Here is an 18,807-nt window from a genome sequence, read left to right on the forward strand (position 1 = left end):
CAGACATAGGCCGGGCATCTAATGTGGAAAGATCAGCGCAATGATTAACAATTCACCAATCGGTGAAAACAGTAATAGTTAATTGACCGTGATTGGTTTAATCCATCAGTCTCTTTACTCGATCAACAGTTATAAACCCCCTTCATAAATGGCTGCCAGTTTTAAATCATTTTGCAAGTCTTAAAATTATCCTTCTAACCTTTCTCTTACGTTGCATGATAATTCAAAAGAATTTGTATTCACACACTAGGTTATGGCGAAGGTTATTTGAATGCATACAAAAGAATTTTAAATAGCCAGCATTTATGAAAAGGGTTTATATGATTGTTATACAAACCAAAAAGTCTTCAAAGTTTTTGCTACCTAAGCCGCTACGGTGGTCAATTTACGTTTATCGACTTACCACATGTAATTGTTTCTCTTGTCCGCCGACAGACCACAACGAGTTCATAAATATTTCTGGCATGTTAACCCGTATTAACGCCACTCAGTGAGTCAACTGACGGTCTAAATCTTTTAATAACACGTGATTGATTCGGGATTAACCCGATAATTCACAAATGAAGTTGTCGTTGTTCAGCATTATCCTAAATTTACAATGATCATGTGCACTTTCATTACTTAGTGCAATTTTGATGTTATGATTGGTGCGTGATTTTGCAGCCGTTAAATAATGAAAAATGTGCCACATTTTCGTCTCAAACCGTCATAAATATTCACAATATTTCCAACCATTGTGTATTGCGTCTTACATGTAACTTCTTCAAAACGACGTTTTTTCTTAGCAGGTCACTTCTTCTCCAAAGATGACTCACGGAGACCTCATGAAACTTCGTGGCGCGACCAAGCTATTTTATAAATAATCTAATATATTAACACTGTGTCAAAGAATTTTTTTCCTTTTTACAAATGGTTCATGTCATTAAAAATCTCACTAAAACTTACAATCAAAGAGGCAAACTAAGACTACGAGTATCTAAAGAACTCCAATTCCTGTCCTTAAATGCAACTTCACAAGGTGAGACTTATTATTACATGATGTCTCTGGTTTCATCGATACATCTGATGTTTACTGAACAACAACACTAGCAGGCTCAACCTCCTCCTCGTGGCTTCTCGGTGACGCTGGTACCGCAGCAGATCGAGGACGACGACTTGTCGCACTACCATTGCGAGGAGGCTGGGGACTAGTAGCTCTCTTGGCAGACGCTGCTCTAGGAGATTTGGGGTTCTGAGAACCCTGCAAATAAACAAATGTACTTGTGTCAAGTTCAAGTGTACGGTTATGTCTCAAAAAACTGAGTTGGGGAGCACTGGGAACTGTGAGGAAGAAGGGCCTAAAGTACCTTGTGAAGGCCCTGAATAAGTAATTCTCCTTAATAGTAATCGAAACACTGATTTGTAGTTCTACCAGTCTACTAGTACTGAAAGAGTTAAACGTAGTTTTGATGCACAAACGAGGTTTCCCAGAGGAAGTTTCCAAATTATCCAAAACTTGATAGCTTTGCTCATCTTGTCCACTTCAGTACTATGTTTTTCTTTTCCTACCAAGAGTTTTCTTTGATTTATCAACAAACAGATAGCTCAGAAAATAAGCCAGTGACCTAAATAAAAAAGTGGTGGAAAGTATAGGAAGAAAAGAAAATGTGATAGCGAAAGGAGAACGATGCAAACAACAACAAAACTTCAAGCGATAATGAAATCCTCGTACTGGCGGTAAGTCAGGCATTCGATCCAATCCTTCAAAACGTCCTTTGTAAATATGTCCATCTTGACCAATCAGTTCCGTCTCATCCCTATCAAACAAAATACTCTGTAAGTAATTGACACGCACGTCTTTTTCACAGCTGTGCAAAGGGCTTCATTTTTGTTGACCAATCAAAACTAAGAAACTTGGGGTGAAGTAGACAAATGCTAGAGTTTCCCGCGGATTTTGCGGCCGTCTTAGCTTCCTCCCGCCACACAAATCAAACAAAATTCATCAATTACGTTGAATGAAAGTACTTATTGTGGGATTCGGACAGACAAAGAAGTCTGTGACACACTCTTGAGCCCGATTAAATAACGTGATTAAGTGAAGCAAACATTTCTTAACAGCGCTCAGAGGTGGTTTGAGGTCAGCATATGTTTCTTACCTCTGAGGAATTGGTACTGGTGTGTCATCCTCTCTGTAGTAATAATATTGACTGAAAAAAGAGAACAAAAGGCCATATTAGTATTCTCGGTATTGGACTGGAACTAGCTTGCAACTGAGGCTAATGCGGGGAGACTTTCCCAATGCAAATGACATTAATCTCTTTTCATGATACCCCCTCCCCCCCCCCCGCATCAGCCTCCATTGCAAGCTAGTTCCAGTCCAATACCAAGAATACGAATATGGTCTATTCACGCATATCCTTAACCTCAATCCCAGACATTTAGGGAAAAACTTGAAACTATCGCAGCCTTGCTAAAGACATTATTGAAATTACAAACAAACATTCCATAATACTGATTAAGCCTTAATCAATTGTTGTTTGTACCAAACATTGCTCGATTATTTACGACGGAAGGTAGGTATGATTCCAGACCGAACTGGACTCCACTCAGTCCTATTAACATTACTTTGGCCCGTATTCCCAGAGCATTTTCCGTACTCGTATGTCAACAACTCGATAAAAATACAGAAAATGTTTCCTGATTGTAAATTGTAACTCACTTGAATCTGGCTGTCCTTCTGTTAGGAAAGGTCACTGTATGACTTCCACCACATGCTCGGGCTGTTGTTGTGGCTACTTCTTGTTCGTAGGTGTACCCACTGTGTATAATCAGTTAAAAATAATGATTATAAAACGCACAAACCAGACTGTAGGTTATTGTAACATGGTTCGGTAAATCAGCAAAAGTAAAAATTCCTTGAGAAGAAACTGGATTTGCAGTATGACCGCACATATAAAACCTCTCCCAGTGGTGGATGATCCTTCTAACGGTCGGGACAGTGTTTCTCTATATAAACAGATCTTCAGCTTAAGTGCCAACCTTAATAACGTGAAAATGCTCTAAAAACTACTGTCACATTTATTTGGTCATGCCGTATTCAGTAGCTGTAACCTGGCTTAAACAGGGAACCACCCTATACGCAGGGGCTACGGTGTTTAGCCTGCCAAACATAAATCCCAACGGGCGGCCAAAGGGCACCTGTCATTAAAATGGTTAATTAACCGAGGTGCCATTCTTGTCCATGGCTTTCGGCAAACATGAGCATAACAAATTGGTGAATGAGCAGTTCAATGGCTTTACACGTGCACGTGACACACTTCTCACCCACGGTACTTTGCAAACCGACAACGTTCTTTGTAAGAACTGTACCCTTCTGACACCAATACACCCACAAATAGATTAAAATAATTGCGAAAGTTCAATAAAAGACAATCAATATTTGGTCCACGTTATCGTCGACGGTGCCTCGGTGGTGCTCACCTAATTCTACGAGACTTGTCTTAGTTCTCATGGCGCTTCCAGGGCCCAGTTAGAGATGAAGGTTTACTGGTCGCGGTGAAAAGCGTCAATTTATTACAGGTTTACAACACACTAATTCTCCTTTAGATCTACATGTACTGTTGCGCGACCGTCACTGCGTCTGCTAGCATTGATCAATTATTACCAGCGTTCAAGGGCACCTGTCCTCCTGTTTATATCCTAGCTTCGTATATAAGCTAAGAAAAACCAAAATACTTCGATGTTTCCTTACCCTCGATGCATCTGACGTATTTGATCAAGTTCAAAAGTTGTGTAAGGACGCCCCGACCGAGATGGAGGCAGACCAGGAGTCTGGGGCAGAGCTGGATTGGGACTACAGACAAAACAGCGCCAGTTAAATAAGAAAGTTAACAAACGAAAGATTAACATTATGCATACATAACATAGTATGTTAGAGAGGCATCTTACTACAATGAAGCCCGCAAAAAAATGAACGATGGAACGAACGAACGATCAAATAAAATAAATATGAAGGAAACGTCAACTTGTATGACGTTGCTTGAAAAAAAAATAGTGGAACTATACAAGTCTAGTTTTCGTCAGTGCATTGTGTTCCAGTCAGAAATAGATCTTCTTTGTGATATCTAAACTTGAAATAACAGCTAAACGGAAGAGAATACTCACTGGCCAGGTATCATATCAACAGGCCTGTCACAGGAAATACAGTGAAACCTGAGTAACGCCCTGCAAGTCAAACAAATAACCATCAAATTTGCATGAGTATGATACACGGAGAAACAAAAACAAGTGCAATGACTTGCTTACTTGCGGAATCCAGCAGCAGGATCATCAGACAGAGGTAAATCAACATGTTTACATTTCATACTCTTAATCCTCTTTTCTAGAAAAACACAAAAGAAGAAACGCATATAGTAATGTTACTTATTACATGACAACGTTTTCAGAGAATCAAAAACTAAAATTAGCCAATCAGATCTGCTCTATTGCCGATCCAATATTTTCCAAGGACTAGACCGAGCACTGTCTTACTTTTACTTTTACTTTTCCTAAAGAATTCAGTTACAGGTAAAAGAGTTTTTTTTTATTTTTCTTCCAACTTAATAAACGTCCTACGGTCGCCTCTCAATCAGAGTTACGAGCGCTACAATTCTACGGTGTTCTTTCCATTCCGTAATCGATGGGTTATTTTTCTTTACATTTCCAGTCGCGTGATTTTAAAAGCTCTTATTCACCAAGATTGCTCTGGAGAACATAGGCCCCTGGCTGGTTCGCATTGTCAAGACCTAGGGCCGATATCTCCCAGAATACCCCTCGCGCTCGGCTCCAGGGCTCTTTCCAGTCCGGTTTTCGGAGATCCTTTCCGAGAAGGAGCCCGGGCCCTTTTCCCGAACAACGGCTGGTAAGCGAGCTTACCTCATAAAATATACTTAGGAAATAACGTCAGTACTCACCAAAGTAATCCTTCAGAGGATCGAGTTCCAGCCTGTCAAGCTTTTGATCAATATCACCAGCCAACCGAGCTAAAGCCTCACTTAACGCTGATTCCTGCAGAAGCAAATACATTTCACACTTTCAGAATCGATATACAAGAACAGTTCAGATAGACAGTGGCTACCGTGACGACCATGCTCTTAGCCGTGTTTCAGCCAATAGCTACACTTGTTATAGCAAGTTTATATGCAATCGATCTTGGCATTAAGTAACCCTGCCTAGTTGTTACATACCTGGCCCTCCAGTCTGTGCAAGAGTTCCTGCAGTGACTGATCCAAGCTTCCAATACTCTGGTCAAATTTGGTTCTATTTACCAAGTTATCCAGTGTACGTTTGTCCGCTTTCTGCAACAGTAATACCAAAATCATGTTAGAGCTTTACTACTTAGCTAGTAATACTGCTCCCTCATATGATGACACAGCATTTCACTCCTATAAGCGACAATGAGCGTATGTTACAACAACACTGCTTCATACCACGTCCATTTCCATGGCAACTTGTTCCTTATCAGCCTTAACCTCTTGCAGTCTGTCAGCGTACGTGTACAGAGCCTGTTAAGAACAATACGTATTGTACTGTGTTTAGTGATTAACAATTGCAAAACATGTACCAAGACTGAAAATCAATGTGTTGCATGAGCGGTTGAGGAGCCAGAAGCTCCATATTTGTGAATCTAAAGTTTAGTTATATTAGTCAAGTACTCACATCAATATGTTTCTGTTTCCTGTTGTGTTCCTCTACAAGCTCCTTTGTTGTGTTGTTAAGTTTTTCCTGTTCTCCTTGAAGTTCTGTTAACATGCTTCTTAAGGCACTGAGCGCGCCACCATCCTAAAACAGACACAAAACCTAAATAACCTGCTTTATTATCTCTATCTCTATCACTATCTCTTTTCTGATTGGCCGAAAGCGTACAGTGAATTTTCGAAATCAGCGCCTGTGACGTCATCTCTGCAGATAAAAAAATAATCATGTCACGGACGCTCAAGGTCACGGGTAATCATGTCAATTTCGCGCGCTTTGTGTTGCCTGCCGTCAGTGAAGAAGCAAAAACATGACTTCGTTCAATGCATAATAAAACAATTATTAAATTCAGTTTTTGTGATATCCAGAATAATCAAGGTCTCTGTAAGGGTTATCAGCCTCAGCCTTCGGTTTCGGCTGATAACCGCTACCTCGACCTTGATTATTCTGGATATCACAAAAACCTCATCCAATAATTGTTTATTATTGAGCCATTTGTCTATGAGCAAATCCATATCAAAAAGTACGAGAAAAACAACAGTTTTCCTGGCTAGCTGTTAAAGAAGATTCCTCTCTAACTGTAGCGAATAGGAGTACACTCTCGCCCCCGGACGGAATGCTGATCCATGACATCGCATGGTTACTCTCCAGCATTTAATTCTCTGCTACCCATTAATACACCTGGATGGAGAGAGCGGACTGTGTGAGGGGAAAGTGTCTTGCCCAAGAACACAACGTAACAACCTGAGCAAGAACTCGAACCGGACCGCCCGGTCCAAAGTCCAACGTACTAAGCATTAAACCTCCGCACCTTACGAGCAACACATCTTCTCAGCTGGTTCAAAATGACTATCATGTATAGATTACAGGGATGGTTCAATTACAGGTCCCAAAATAAGTTCATATAGACTAAAAGGTCCCAGGTGTGAAAGAGAAAAGGGTTGGAGAAGCGGCCATTACACCCTCAACAAAATTTCCAAGAAGCATTCCCTTAGAACTCAGTGCAGTGGTCCGCAAGCAAAAGGAACACTAGCTGTAACCGTCAATTCCAATCAACAGGTGAGATCGTCAAAAAGTAACGTGGAGTCATAAAAACCTTTCTAAATTACGCTTCTTTCATTGTGAAACCTAACCTTACCCTACTATGTGAGTTTGAGTTTGGCTTCCTTGTCATGTTAACTATTGTTGTTTAATTTCAACGGGGCTACAAGGATGTGTTGTTTCAAAAGTTTTAATAGTTTACATTATTATATTAACTTGATTAAGAAGCTGGTACCTTTACTTTTCCGGCATTTGAAGTCGAAGATTTAGGAATCGTTTCTTTCATCTTCTTGTACTTTAACAGTAAACATTGTTATATCATTTTTCAAGTTAGTGACTTCATTTACATATAGACTTGCACATTTACATGATTTCACAAAATGCAACAATCGTTTTAAAGCTTAAAAGGTGTTCAGTTAATGAACTTTAAGTCACTGTGAACAAATTAAGAAAACCCTAGTCTGGTTGTCAAAAGAAAACAATTTACTTGATCGATCAATCGATTCGTGTATTTTTTTTTTTTTTACAGCTTTTGTAAAATCACTTTACCAATAAAAACGGTTAGTCAGTTTTCTTACTTTTCCCCAAAACATTTACAGCATTTAAGACCTATGAGAAAGCTTATTACAAGATTTAACACCAACCTTATCAAGCTGGTTATTGAGAAGTCGGAGACCATCTCTTAGAGTTCTGACCTCGCGTTCTGTGTCCTCTTTTAATCGATCCTCAATTCGCTGTAGTTTTGACGGTAACTTCAAATTTTACGAAACGAAAATGATCAGTTTAGATTCCTTGACAGGAGAATCCTAGGTTACTTTACAGTGAAGTGATGCTATCCTCAATACAGATATTTATAAAATTCACTACAAGTTTTAATCGGCCCAACACATACTTCACGTAAGCAACTTTTTCTAACGTGTTGAGAATTAGATGCTTTCTTCGTAGGACTTCTTTTTTCTTCTTTTCTACATAGTTTAAGGTGATGCATCTACTTACTAGCAATGTTTTTGTCAGCGTTCTAAATTGTTTACCTTCTCAAATAATTTTAAATCAAACAATCGTTATTTATTTTGTAAAAATAAGGACACGGTTTAACTTGTGTCATTTTATTTGTTCAAGGGCATAGTTTCCACCAAAAGGAACAATACCAATGTAGTATGAAAATGTAGAAATGCGTTTATTTTATACTATTATTAATGTTAGGTATGTATGAAGATTTTATTACCTGATCTTTAAACTCTTTAATTTGACTGGTTGCTCTTTCCAGGTACTTAAGCTTGTTAAGTTGATCGAGTAAGTCATCAGGAATCATTTGAAGCTTGAACAGTAAGTAAAATATGAAAATTACTTCGCAGACACATGCATTTATCATTAATTTTACAACGCGTGCTTACATGCCATGTGTTGAGAACAGAAGATTATACAATTTTTCTTGAGAAAACAGAATATTTGTCTAAAACAGCAAGTCAAAATTTTTTATTCTGAGCAAGTCAAAAGGACTTTTGTCTAAAACACTTTTTTTTAGGAAAATGAGAACACGAAGAAACACATTACAGATTAATGTCATTCGTCAATACCTGGAAGGACATGTTTAATTCTGTACTTGTTTAAGTAAATTGTCGAATTATGACATTATTATAGTTTTATTTCTTAACTGTAAGTGATGTCAATGAAGTGTTGTGTACTACATTACTTCGTAACGACATTGCAATTTGCAGTGCTGTTATTGTTGATGTTCAGGTGTCAGTTAGTCCTCACATAAACATTTTTAATATGTAACTAAAGAAAAATATATTGCTTAAATTTCACATTGTTAGTTTTCGTTTTTATATGTGCTATTTTAATTGTTAGTTTATTGTTAGTGGTTATGTTTTATTCACCTTTTCGTTGTGGTAACTCAGCATATCAGATACATTCTTTAGGCTTTGCAGTTGCTCTCCCATTCGTTCAATCTTATCAAAATTATAAAACGTTAACATCACTACCACTAGAACGTTTTAACCATTCAATATTACTTACATTTTGTACTAGAGGCGTACCTTCACTTTAACTTCTTCCAAAGTCAAATTACACGCGACATATATATCTACTAAGTGCTTTTAATACTTCAGCTACTTTTTATATCAAAATCAAACAGAACTTTAGTGCTAGCCAATTCAATTACGAGAAATCACAAGAAGAAAAATAACATCACAAAACTATACTGGAATTTCTAACTAGTGACTAAGATTTTAATCCGATTTTAACGTCTTTCTTAATTTTTATCTTCAGTACGTTTATTACGCTCATATGATTGCACATTTCCTGTTAAGAAAACATGGACAAAGCGTTTTATTATTTAGTTTGTGGCTTTGATTGAGATGTTGTTAAGATATCGCTGTATCATTTAAATGATTGTTAGAAATTAAGAAGGTATTTAACCCATGTACCTGTCGCTTGTTATCGTTGAGTAGTGCCAGTCCTTCTCTCAGTGACGTTAACTGGGATTCAAGATCAGCCGGAATGGTTTTCTTGAAATATTATTTCCAATGTATGAAAATCAAATTTAAATTATTTTTGTTACTGTTCATTGGTGAATCATCCTTTTTCTACTTTTATTTATGTTTAGCTTATGAAAAAGCTCAAAGCACTGCAAGAACATCTACAGCTACTTTGTCCTGACAAATGTTCTTGTGGATATCTGCTACATGTACACGTAGCTGTCAGTGAGGGTAACACAGGGTATGCCATATTTCTTGAGAGTCGGATTTGATAACTCTCATTTCCTCCATTCGACTGCAATCCAGGTGTACCACATATAACAATGCTATATTAGTGTCACCCACAGTAGGTTAGTAGGAAACAAGACTTTCTTTCCCAATATCTTTTAACAGGAGGTAAGTTTCTTTCATCTTGGAACATAATGTTCACAGAAAAAGAGCATATTCTGAGGGATTTTGCTTTATTTTTTGTATGCAATCAAGGTACACATTATAAGCCTGCCTGTTTTGCATAAATCACCCAGCCAAGTTGATAAGGCTAATACCTCCTCTTTCCATTTATTTATTGCATCAAGTCCATCTTTCAACCACTTTAGTTGTTCAAGAATGTCGTCTGGAACATCTGCACAAATAAAAACAGTTTATAAAGAAGTTAACAGTGGAACATCATGAACATCTTTCAAACTGTTTATTAGTCAATACACGTATATGCAGAACATAGCTGAATGCTACACGTATACAAGTAATAAATTCTCACCACAGTGAAAAACTGTAAACCTCTTAGATGAATGGTGTTAATCTATTAGAAGTTATTCTAATCAAGCAGACTGAATAAAAAAAATTGAGACAAAGTTTTCTCTAAAGGTTTCATATGAACAAAGGGCTACTAATTAAAATAGCGATATAATGGTTTTATGACTTCCATCACCATTCTACGAAAATATATCTGCATGCTATTCCATATCAGTTCACTTATACAGGACATCTTACCAGGCCTATTCCTCAGTTCAGCCAAATCCTCAAGGTTAGCTTTCTTAGGCATTTGTTCCTATAAAGAAAAATATCAAACTACCATGGAACGTCTACTTTGGGACACCTCTAACTGATATGTTGAGGGGACACTCAGATTAAACAAAACACAAAGTAACTTTTTTTTCTCAACAAAATGGATGCTTATAGAAACCTTTGTGTCAATCTATGACCTTTCTTAGCTTCTATTAAAGGGACACTTCTTTTAGGAGCAAAGTGCATCCTAACAGAAGTCTTATCATTAACAAATTGTAGTATCTATCAAACTTCCTATTGTCCCAATGATGCCGATCCTCATAATGGAAATCCCTCCAATCTGTAGTAGTAATCATTAACAGATTACTAGGAAGGAGTGTCAGGCTTTGTGATTAAGTATGAACACCAGGGTCTCTATACTGTGTTGCATTGCAGATCTACTTTTCAGTGGACTGTTCAGTGAATTTGCTATACTGATTTCAATTTTCAGTACTTTTTCAGTACACATAATAATTTTTAACAATGACAAATTAATCATGTCACTCACTGCAAATTAAGTGTGCACATCAAACCTTCTACCATATAAATAATTAAAGCACAGAGTTAACAGGTTACACTAATGTACTGTACCTCCAAAGAATCCACTTGCTCAATTAGCACCTCATGTTTGTCCATTAGCTCTCCAATTTGTCTTAATGCTTCAAGTGCCTCAGGAGACGGATGAGGGGGACTTGGTGTTCTTGGGGGAGGAGGGGTGGGAGTTCTTGCTTTAGGAGTAGAAGCTCTGGATTTTGCAGATGGAGCTCGACTCCTTCTAGCATTTAAAGCTTCTTCAAGTTGTGGCCATTTGACATAAATATCCAAATTTTCAAGGTCATCCTTGGTGGGAAGATCATCTACTTGCTTCTTTAGATTTTCCTGAAGGAAACGGTCATTGGCAACTAAATTTATGTACATGCACTTATCACTCTGACTTATAATATATTATTATTAACTTAACACCCTTCATAACCGAACTACTTAATGGTGTCACCAGTGAGTTAAAGAGCCCATTAACCAATTTTTTCAAGTCGTTGCTAAGGAAAATTTATTCTCATATAACCTCATCATTTTTAGTCAGTTCAGAGTTATTTTATGTGTTTTAACTTTTTCATGATCAGTAATACTAGTGATGACGTCATCAGGCCACGCCCATGGTCATGTGACTAATACTGAAAAAACGCAAAGGCTCCCAGGCAAATTACTTTATCGGGATTTTTTTCATTGATTTAATATTTTAATTTAAATCCTCATTACGCTATGCATAGAGTTTGTTTCATTTCTAAAAGGTCAGATTTTGAGTGAATTTCAAAACATTAAAAAATTCGCAATTTTCTGAAAAAAGCATGATTTTGAAAAAGGAATGCATAGCTATCTTTTCAACGTTGGCTTTAATCGAAATCCGTCGAAAAAGGCTGGATTTAATGAAAAACCGCTTTTCCTTTAGCATTTAAAGAAACCAGAAGTGCACCCAATATATATTGGAAGTTACCCTATCAGCACGTGCGCAATTTACACTACTAGCGCACTTCGGTAAGATCAAACAAAGCCACGCAGACTTAGTTTTTCTCTTTCTACTGCTCTTGTTTTTCTGTCTTTTTCTTAATCTGTCTTTGCTTGTACTTTTTTTCCTTTTCATTTGTGAAACACAAAGAAAAACATCTAAAATGTAAGTGAATTTGGAAGTTATTGAGTTGTTTTTATTTTCCGCGCTCAGGCTGATGTAAGTAGCCGGAAGTGAAATTTCACCTCCTTAGCAACGCGCGCAAGCGCGCGCATTAATCGGTTAATGGGCCCTTAACTTGAATTCAAGGATTGTGCAAGGTTTTCTGAAAGCCACAAAAGAAGGGACAATGTGTCATTACAACACACTAACCACCTAAATTGAAAGAATTTATACATCTTATTTGTGACCAAAAATACAAAACAGAATCGTTCATATTAAAGTAGGACTTTTGGAAACAAGTGATTGTAAACACAGTTTGAAACCTTGCCTAATTATGTATAGTTACTTTATATTGTTACATAACAATAAATTGATTATGAATATAGTTGTCAATGAAAAAATGGAAGTATTCAGTTAATTTCAAAATTATACAGGTATGAAATGACAGTTAGTGGGGGCCTTGTGCAAATCTTTTCCTTGCATAATTTTCAAATTATTTTACCTTTTCATGTTCACTTTCAAGAGACACTTTCACATGTTAAAGTAATGCAATATGCACGTCCAAATTTGCTTTTTTTCGATACCAGCTGCAGGTGGATTTTTATTTTTTCGTTTTCTCATTTGTGATGCAATAACTGCTGATAACTCTGAACTTTACTACCACTACTTCTGTGATAACTGAGAGAATTCTTGTGCAGTCAATCAGGTAACAGTTACGTAAAATGTACATTGCACTGCAAGTTAAGGCAATGTTGGTCACTTGAGAAATAGTCATGATTCTCCTGTAAAATGTCAATTTTTAAGCAGGATATTTGATGCAACATCTTGTAGGAACTCTTGCAGGAACTTTTCATCCTCAAGAAGATAAAAGAGATCATTTTGAGAGCTGTCATGTGCAGTTTCATAATGATTGCCCCGACCTCTAATTCACAGTAAATTTGTAGTTACGATAAAAACAAATGGGCTACATTTTTCCATGGTCTGTATTCAGACATTAATCATAGACTACAGAAATGAGGTCTGTAGCTCATACTTGACCACTTGAGTTTCGAACATTTTTTACAGTCATTTGTATACAATGAGGTCTATATTAAGAAAATGGATAAATGAAAAATGTGGTCAGTTTGTTCAACGTTCTCCTTACCAATTCCTTGAGCAAATCTTCCATTTTTCTTCTCTCCCCTGAATTGTCTATGAAATACAATTTCCAGACAACAAAACTACTCAAGCAGTACCTTTGCCAGTAATTTAAATGTGCTAAGATCATGTCAATGACCAAACTGAATACCTACTACCCTAAGGGAAGTCAAAAATAAATCAGTCTTGCTAACATAATTAGGGTTTTCAGTAGACATGGCTGCATGTATTATTATTTTAACAAGTACATCCTCTGGAATGAAGAACTTTAAGATCTTCAAGCCTACAACTTTAAGGCCTTACCTATTCTGGAAAGCAAATTATATAATTAGGAGGGGCACAGCTCAAAAAAATATGAAGAAATTATGGTGACTTTCAAGAAAAAATAATGCCCAAACAGAAAAAGCTTGAGAGATCACTGGAATCTTTAAATGTGTTCATTCCAAAAACTTTCCAAAAAAGCTTTCATGTAAGGATCATTTATAAGGCTCCTTGAATAATCATAGGAAGATGTTGAGGATCTTTCAAGATCTGACCAAAGAGCCTCGCCAACATATTTTGTGCAAGGATCCTTTAAGATAATTTCAATGATTTAATGGCAATTTTACCAGTAGAATCTTATCATGATAAATTCTTCACAAAGATTCTGAAAAATTCTTGATGAGGCTAAAGTTTATTTATCATGGTCTGTACACATTGCTATGGTGCAGTCTGTCTAACAGTAATGACAAACAACATCTCAGGGATGAACACGTAACAGCATGTTGAAGGATCCCGCATGATCAAGGACCTTCGCAAAAACCTGATGGTCTGCATAATCCTTGAATTTTGTCCAGCATCCTGCAAAAATTTTGATGATCTTTAAAGAAAAAAATGAGTGTACATGAAACACAACTTAGTGACACATAGTTATTCTTACCTACACTTTCCAATGCATTAATTCTCTCACTAAGACTTGAATTCAGTTTCTCCAGCTACATTCAAAGAAGATGCAAAAAGTTATGTTAGTTTAATCAATCACTAATTAGTGATTGTTATGATTGGCAAATAAAAGCAAATATTTGCCAAGTAATGGTTCTCAGCAGATGACAACAATTATGATATAATTTAACCAAAGGCTTCAACCATTAAAAATACCTCTGCCAACTTTCTCTTCAACTCAGAAACTTCTTCTGTGGCTTCCTTCACATCACCAACTTCCTTCATCATCGTGTCTAATAGGGTTGTGATCTGCAAAAAAAATGTCAGTAGCTATGTAATCATTGATAGACTAGAGTTGTTTGGCTCAGAATCAATTAAGTTCATTGACATATAAAAGAACAAGACCCAAATGTAAGATAACAAACTTAATTGAGGTGCAGGGCTTAGTTTAATTCAATTGATCTCAAATTGTGTCGGTTTTTGGATCTTTGCATGAATTTTTTGTTAATTTTCTTCTTCAACATTCAGTTGCTTTTATTTCCTGTACACTTACACAGCTTTTCAAGAAAATACTACTTATCAAAAGCAACTGTAGTTTGAAGCTAATTTTCAATGAGTGATTATCGTAGTCAGAGTGAACAGTCGGCAGCACAAATTTTGTTGCCTTTTCACATGTAACTGCTTTATTTGGAATCATCAAACTGAAATTTCCACAGCATCCATGGGAATGGGGGTGCTTATTGGAATTAAGGGGCGCTTATTTATAAAAACAAATTTGAAGGGGGGCGCTTATTTGAAAGGGAGAGCTTCTTGGAAGGAGATCGCGATAAACTGAATTATTACAGTAGGTTTGGAGCAGCAAACCTAAATTCAGCAGGGTCTGTCGCACTATGCAACCTTGGAGCGGTGGCCGATTCATATGGTGTTCTCCTCATCTGTCGGACACAATGCATAAATTACTGCAGTAATGTATTTTTGATACAATGGCACTCGCGATTGGCTCAAAATTGAGTGGCAAGTGTTTTCAAGTTTTTTCTGCAAGGTTGGGTTTGGTTTGTGTAAAAGAGGCACCCTTTTCTTTGTAAAATACATGTATGAATCACAAGCTTTTTCATCAGGAAACCATAAACAGATCTGGATAAAAATTGATCACTAGGCTCAAGACGAGAGCTGCTATCAAAGGAATAAGCTGGATTTGGCTTGGTGAGGTTTTCTTCCAAACTTCAGAGTCTTTTCCTCAGCTGTCTAAGAATAGGTTTTGTCTGCTAATTTTTTTTTTAATTTGCTCAAACAACAATTACAATTAAACTTACACTACAGTTACAAAAAAAAAACAGTCTAAGGAGTAAGTATCTACACATTACAGTCTAAACATTACATACAACCAACTTACAGTATGTTACTTACAGAAAAAAGGACTTTAACTAACAGCTTTGGCTTACATTGACATGCAATATGACAGACACTATAGAAAATAATACAAGTACACTAATTGAAAGACAATAATGATTACTATAAAAAACAATAGAAAGGTTACACTTGTTGAGGCACGCTACCTGGAGTACAGTAAAATTATAAATTACAAAATTCACTTTAAAAAATTTAGCATAGATTGCTATATTACTTTAAAATTACATTTGTCTATAGGGTGACACAGTGCTAGTTGCTGGTTATCAGGATCTAGCTATTAAATTTCCGCTATTTTTGATTTTCCATTGATTATTTAGTTTTTGTTTGAATTGATTACCAAATGGGAATTTTTCCATCATTTTACAGTGACCGTCATAGATATACACTTTCACTACTGTTATGAAAATTCCGAATTTCCACCTCAGTAGATGTTGTGATCCTAAGGGTAGCATAAAATCATTGAAAAGGATCTGCTGCTTAGTCATATTAAATTTAGGATTTCTGTTCATTGTTGAACATATCATAATTTCGTAGTAAAAGTCCTCATCTACAGAGCAAACCTGGAATGTGTGTTCAAGGGAATCTACACTTCTGCAAAAAAACATTCATCATCCAGTTTAATTTTGTATCTTTTAAGTTCCTTCTGGTTACTAGTATCCTATGAAGTAGTTTGAAAGAGAATTGTCTTAATTTATTGTCTGCCGACATTTTTGAGATGTTCTTAAATAAGTTATTCCATTTGTTGGCAAAGGGGGGGGGGGGGGGGTTAATGGATGGTTTTTCCTTCGGATAGATATTTGCCAGTATTTTTAAGAAGATCTTGTACAAAATACCGGTATACACCATGCTCAGTCCAGGTTTTCCAATACAAAGTTTTTCCTTCGATAGTGATATCTTTGTTGTTCCATATAATTAAGTTGCCTTTGAAGCAGTCATCCCTATATTGGTCACATGATTCACTAAAGTAATCTAGAAGTTCTAGGTAAAAGGGGGAAATATTGTTGTCTAATTTTTTTGTGTTATATTAATTTCAAGAGCAATGGTAATCCTCCATATCTATTGTAAGTAAGCATTGGGAATTGCTATCCAAGTATCATTAGATTCAGTTAGTAACCTGCCTATCCAGCTTAATCGAAGTGCCTCAACAGTAAAATTTGGAAAAGATTAGACCTCCTCCACGTGGTTTTTGATACAGTACAGTTCTTTTTATTTTGTCCTTTTTGTTTCACCAAAGAAAGCTGAAGAGCTTTTCCTGTACTTGTTTAATAACTTCCTCTGGAACACATAGCATTGAGGCTGAGTATACTATTTTAGAAATCCCTAATGCTTTTACCAATAAAGTTTGTCCTGTAAGGGTAAGGTCCCAAGACAGCCAAACATTTAGTTTTGTTTCCATTTTTTGAATTTTGATGAAAAAGTTTTGGTCGTTATTCTTATTATGCTAATAAGAATACACTGGCCAGAGACCATCAGCAATGAAAACCTATGGGCAAGGACGCAAGTGGAAGAGTTAATTTAATAATGGAGATGGCTTGGCCAGATGCTACACAAACCATCTGGTAACATTGGCTGTCAAGCCCTGAACTGGAAACCCCAAGGTCAAAGAAGGAGAGGGAGACCACAGAACACCTGGTGGCAGGAGCTGGAAAACAACTTGAAAGGCTTCAAACTTGGCAATTTTGGTATTTTCGATATGATCTTTCCATTTCTGGCATTCATTAAGTTATAGCCCATTTATGAAAATTTTGGTCATGTGACCCCAGCTGCAAAGAGAGACCCCAAGAGAGAGCCAGACTTCAGAAGCCAGAATTCTTAAAGGAAATTATGAAGCTAAAGTGGGTATATACTTAACAATTAGACCCGCAGCCCGCAAGGGCTACGGGTCAATAGCCCACGAGGCAAAGCCAAATGGGCTATAGACCCGTGGCCCTTGAGGGCGAAGGGTCTAATTGTTTTAGTATCACCCAACTAGTTGGACAGAAAAGGCAATAATAAAGTTAGCAAATGCAAGTTGAAGAAATATTCATTTGGGAATAAAACAAAAGAAAGCGTCACGCTCGATTGTGCTAATTTCGCTACTCGAGGACTATTACTAATAGTCCTCTAGTGGCACAGCCAATCAAAATGCAGGATTTGCATTAGTCCACTAGTTGGGTGATACTACCGGTAATGCATGTTAGCATGCATATAAAGTACTTTACGTTTATACCAAAACATCATCCACGGGAGATAGGGATATAGATCTCTAGGGGAAAGCGTTACATGTCCCGACTTCCATCGACCTAAATATTAGAAATTATATAAGTTAGCGTTCTTATTGGGTCTTATTAGCTTTCATGTGGCATGACACAAGGATCTATTCAATTTCCCCCGTTCATACAGCATAATTTCCTATGTAAACAGTTCCTTTCTCTGATGTGTATCGATCGAGTAGACGTGATACACAACTGTACATGTAAGCTAATGATGTTTGGACAACCCAATCTGTTTCTGAGACATTTTTAAAAAATCCCGCCATGAATCATATAGAAAAATTTAAGAAAATTGCTTGACAAAGGCGCTTAATCTTAAGAAGTGGTTAATTGCAGTTTAAATTTAAATTTCATAGAGTAAAAATAACGTGCTACATACCTTCTCAATGCCCGTTTCCGTAGCACCAAGTCGTCGATTTATGTTTATGAATTGCCACATATCACCAACAGGGGTTCTGCCATCCTTTTTTTGCTTGGCACGTTGGAGTATTTCGCTGTTACTAGGCAAATCGTCTAATATGTCCAACCTTTTCTCGATATTCGCTACCTTAGATTCCAAATTACCATGAACTGGTTCAGAAAATGAGGCAGCAGAGAAAGGTATTTTATCACTCGTGACTCTCTCCGCAGGAAAACGTTCGACATCGCCATCATTTTCAACTCCTTGAGAACAATCCTGTTTGCTCTTGAGCAGTGCATACGCTGCTCTAAAATTCCCATCGTCACCAATATCCTTGGCCTTCTTTTCAATTCCTAGATGATTAAGAATCTCTCGCAGTACTCCATGAAGTATATTAAAGTTCACAGCTCCCCGTTCAGGAGTACCTAGAGCAAGATTCAGAAGTTGATCCAATTCCACTTGTATCGTCATGGCATCAATGGTATCTTCACATTTGTTGCCACAAAAAGTGGCTATTCAAAACCGTGTGATTGAATAGTTTACTAGCGCCATTATGCCGTCCGCGGGTTGCTAGCGGCAACACTTCGTGTAAACGTGATTTGGAAATTGAATATTTATGACAAGAATATAGAATCCTCAGCGGAGGCCTGGGAAGACCGCTAAGTAATTCATGTCTTTGTTATTATGGTGTATTTGACTCAATAGCTCTACATTGTTTCAGTACAAGATGAGACTTTTTGAGAC

The 18,807-nt window shown here is 37.0% G+C and overlaps 1 protein-coding gene across 3 annotated transcripts; it reads right to left on the reverse strand.

Annotated features, from left to right (window-relative positions):
* Positions 1-500: 500 nt before the first annotated feature.
* LOC110046031 (uncharacterized) lies at positions 501-18,681 on the reverse strand. 3 transcript variants are annotated; one of them, XM_020751692.2, is made up of 23 exons: positions 18,043-18,681; positions 14,218-14,310; positions 14,000-14,054; positions 13,088-13,134; positions 10,869-11,156; positions 10,224-10,281; positions 9,779-9,855; positions 9,183-9,263; positions 8,634-8,705; positions 7,979-8,071; positions 7,398-7,505; positions 6,989-7,048; positions 5,677-5,799; positions 5,448-5,522; positions 5,205-5,315; positions 4,932-5,025; positions 4,285-4,360; positions 4,144-4,203; positions 3,731-3,832; positions 2,699-2,797; positions 2,136-2,186; positions 1,712-1,796; positions 501-1,240 (listed from the first exon to the last, which is right to left on the reverse strand). In XM_020751692.2, exons 1-23 carry the CDS (start codon positions 18,532-18,534, stop codon positions 1,070-1,072), a joined length of 2,571 nt encoding a protein of 856 aa, XP_020607351.2. In that variant the 5' UTR covers positions 18,535-18,681; the 3' UTR covers positions 501-1,069. The 3 variants fall into 3 exon arrangements, with proteins under 3 accessions (XP_020607351.2, XP_089145725.1, XP_020607352.2); XM_089289599.1 differs by lacking the exons at positions 6,989-7,048; positions 7,398-7,505; positions 7,979-8,071; positions 8,634-8,705 and having other exon boundaries at positions 18,043-18,679; XM_020751693.2 differs by lacking the exons at positions 6,989-7,048; positions 7,398-7,505; positions 7,979-8,071; positions 8,634-8,705; positions 9,183-9,263 and having other exon boundaries at positions 18,043-18,679.
* Positions 18,682-18,807: the final 126 nt, after the last annotated feature.

Source organism: Orbicella faveolata, unplaced genomic scaffold (genome assembly GCF_042242905.1).
Source record: "Orbicella faveolata isolate gen_17 unplaced genomic scaffold, um_ofav_v1 contig_2, whole genome shotgun sequence".
NCBI classification, from domain to species: domain Eukaryota; kingdom Metazoa; phylum Cnidaria; class Anthozoa; order Scleractinia; family Merulinidae; genus Orbicella; species Orbicella faveolata.

Bases quoted from the DNA above. Each gene is read 5' to 3' on its own strand.
- LOC110046031 (XM_020751692.2), bottom strand. From the start codon at position 18,534: ATGACGATACAAGTGGAATTGGATCAACTTCTGAATCTTGCTCTAGGT. The intron at 8,706-9,182 runs GTACATGGGTTA...AATTTTGATAAG, and splicing joins TCAACGATAACAAGCGACAG to ATTGAACGAATGGGAGAGCA. The intron at 3,833-4,143 runs GTGAGTATTCTC...TTTTGTCTGTAG, and splicing joins GTTGATATGATACCTGGCCA to TCCCAATCCAGCTCTGCCCC.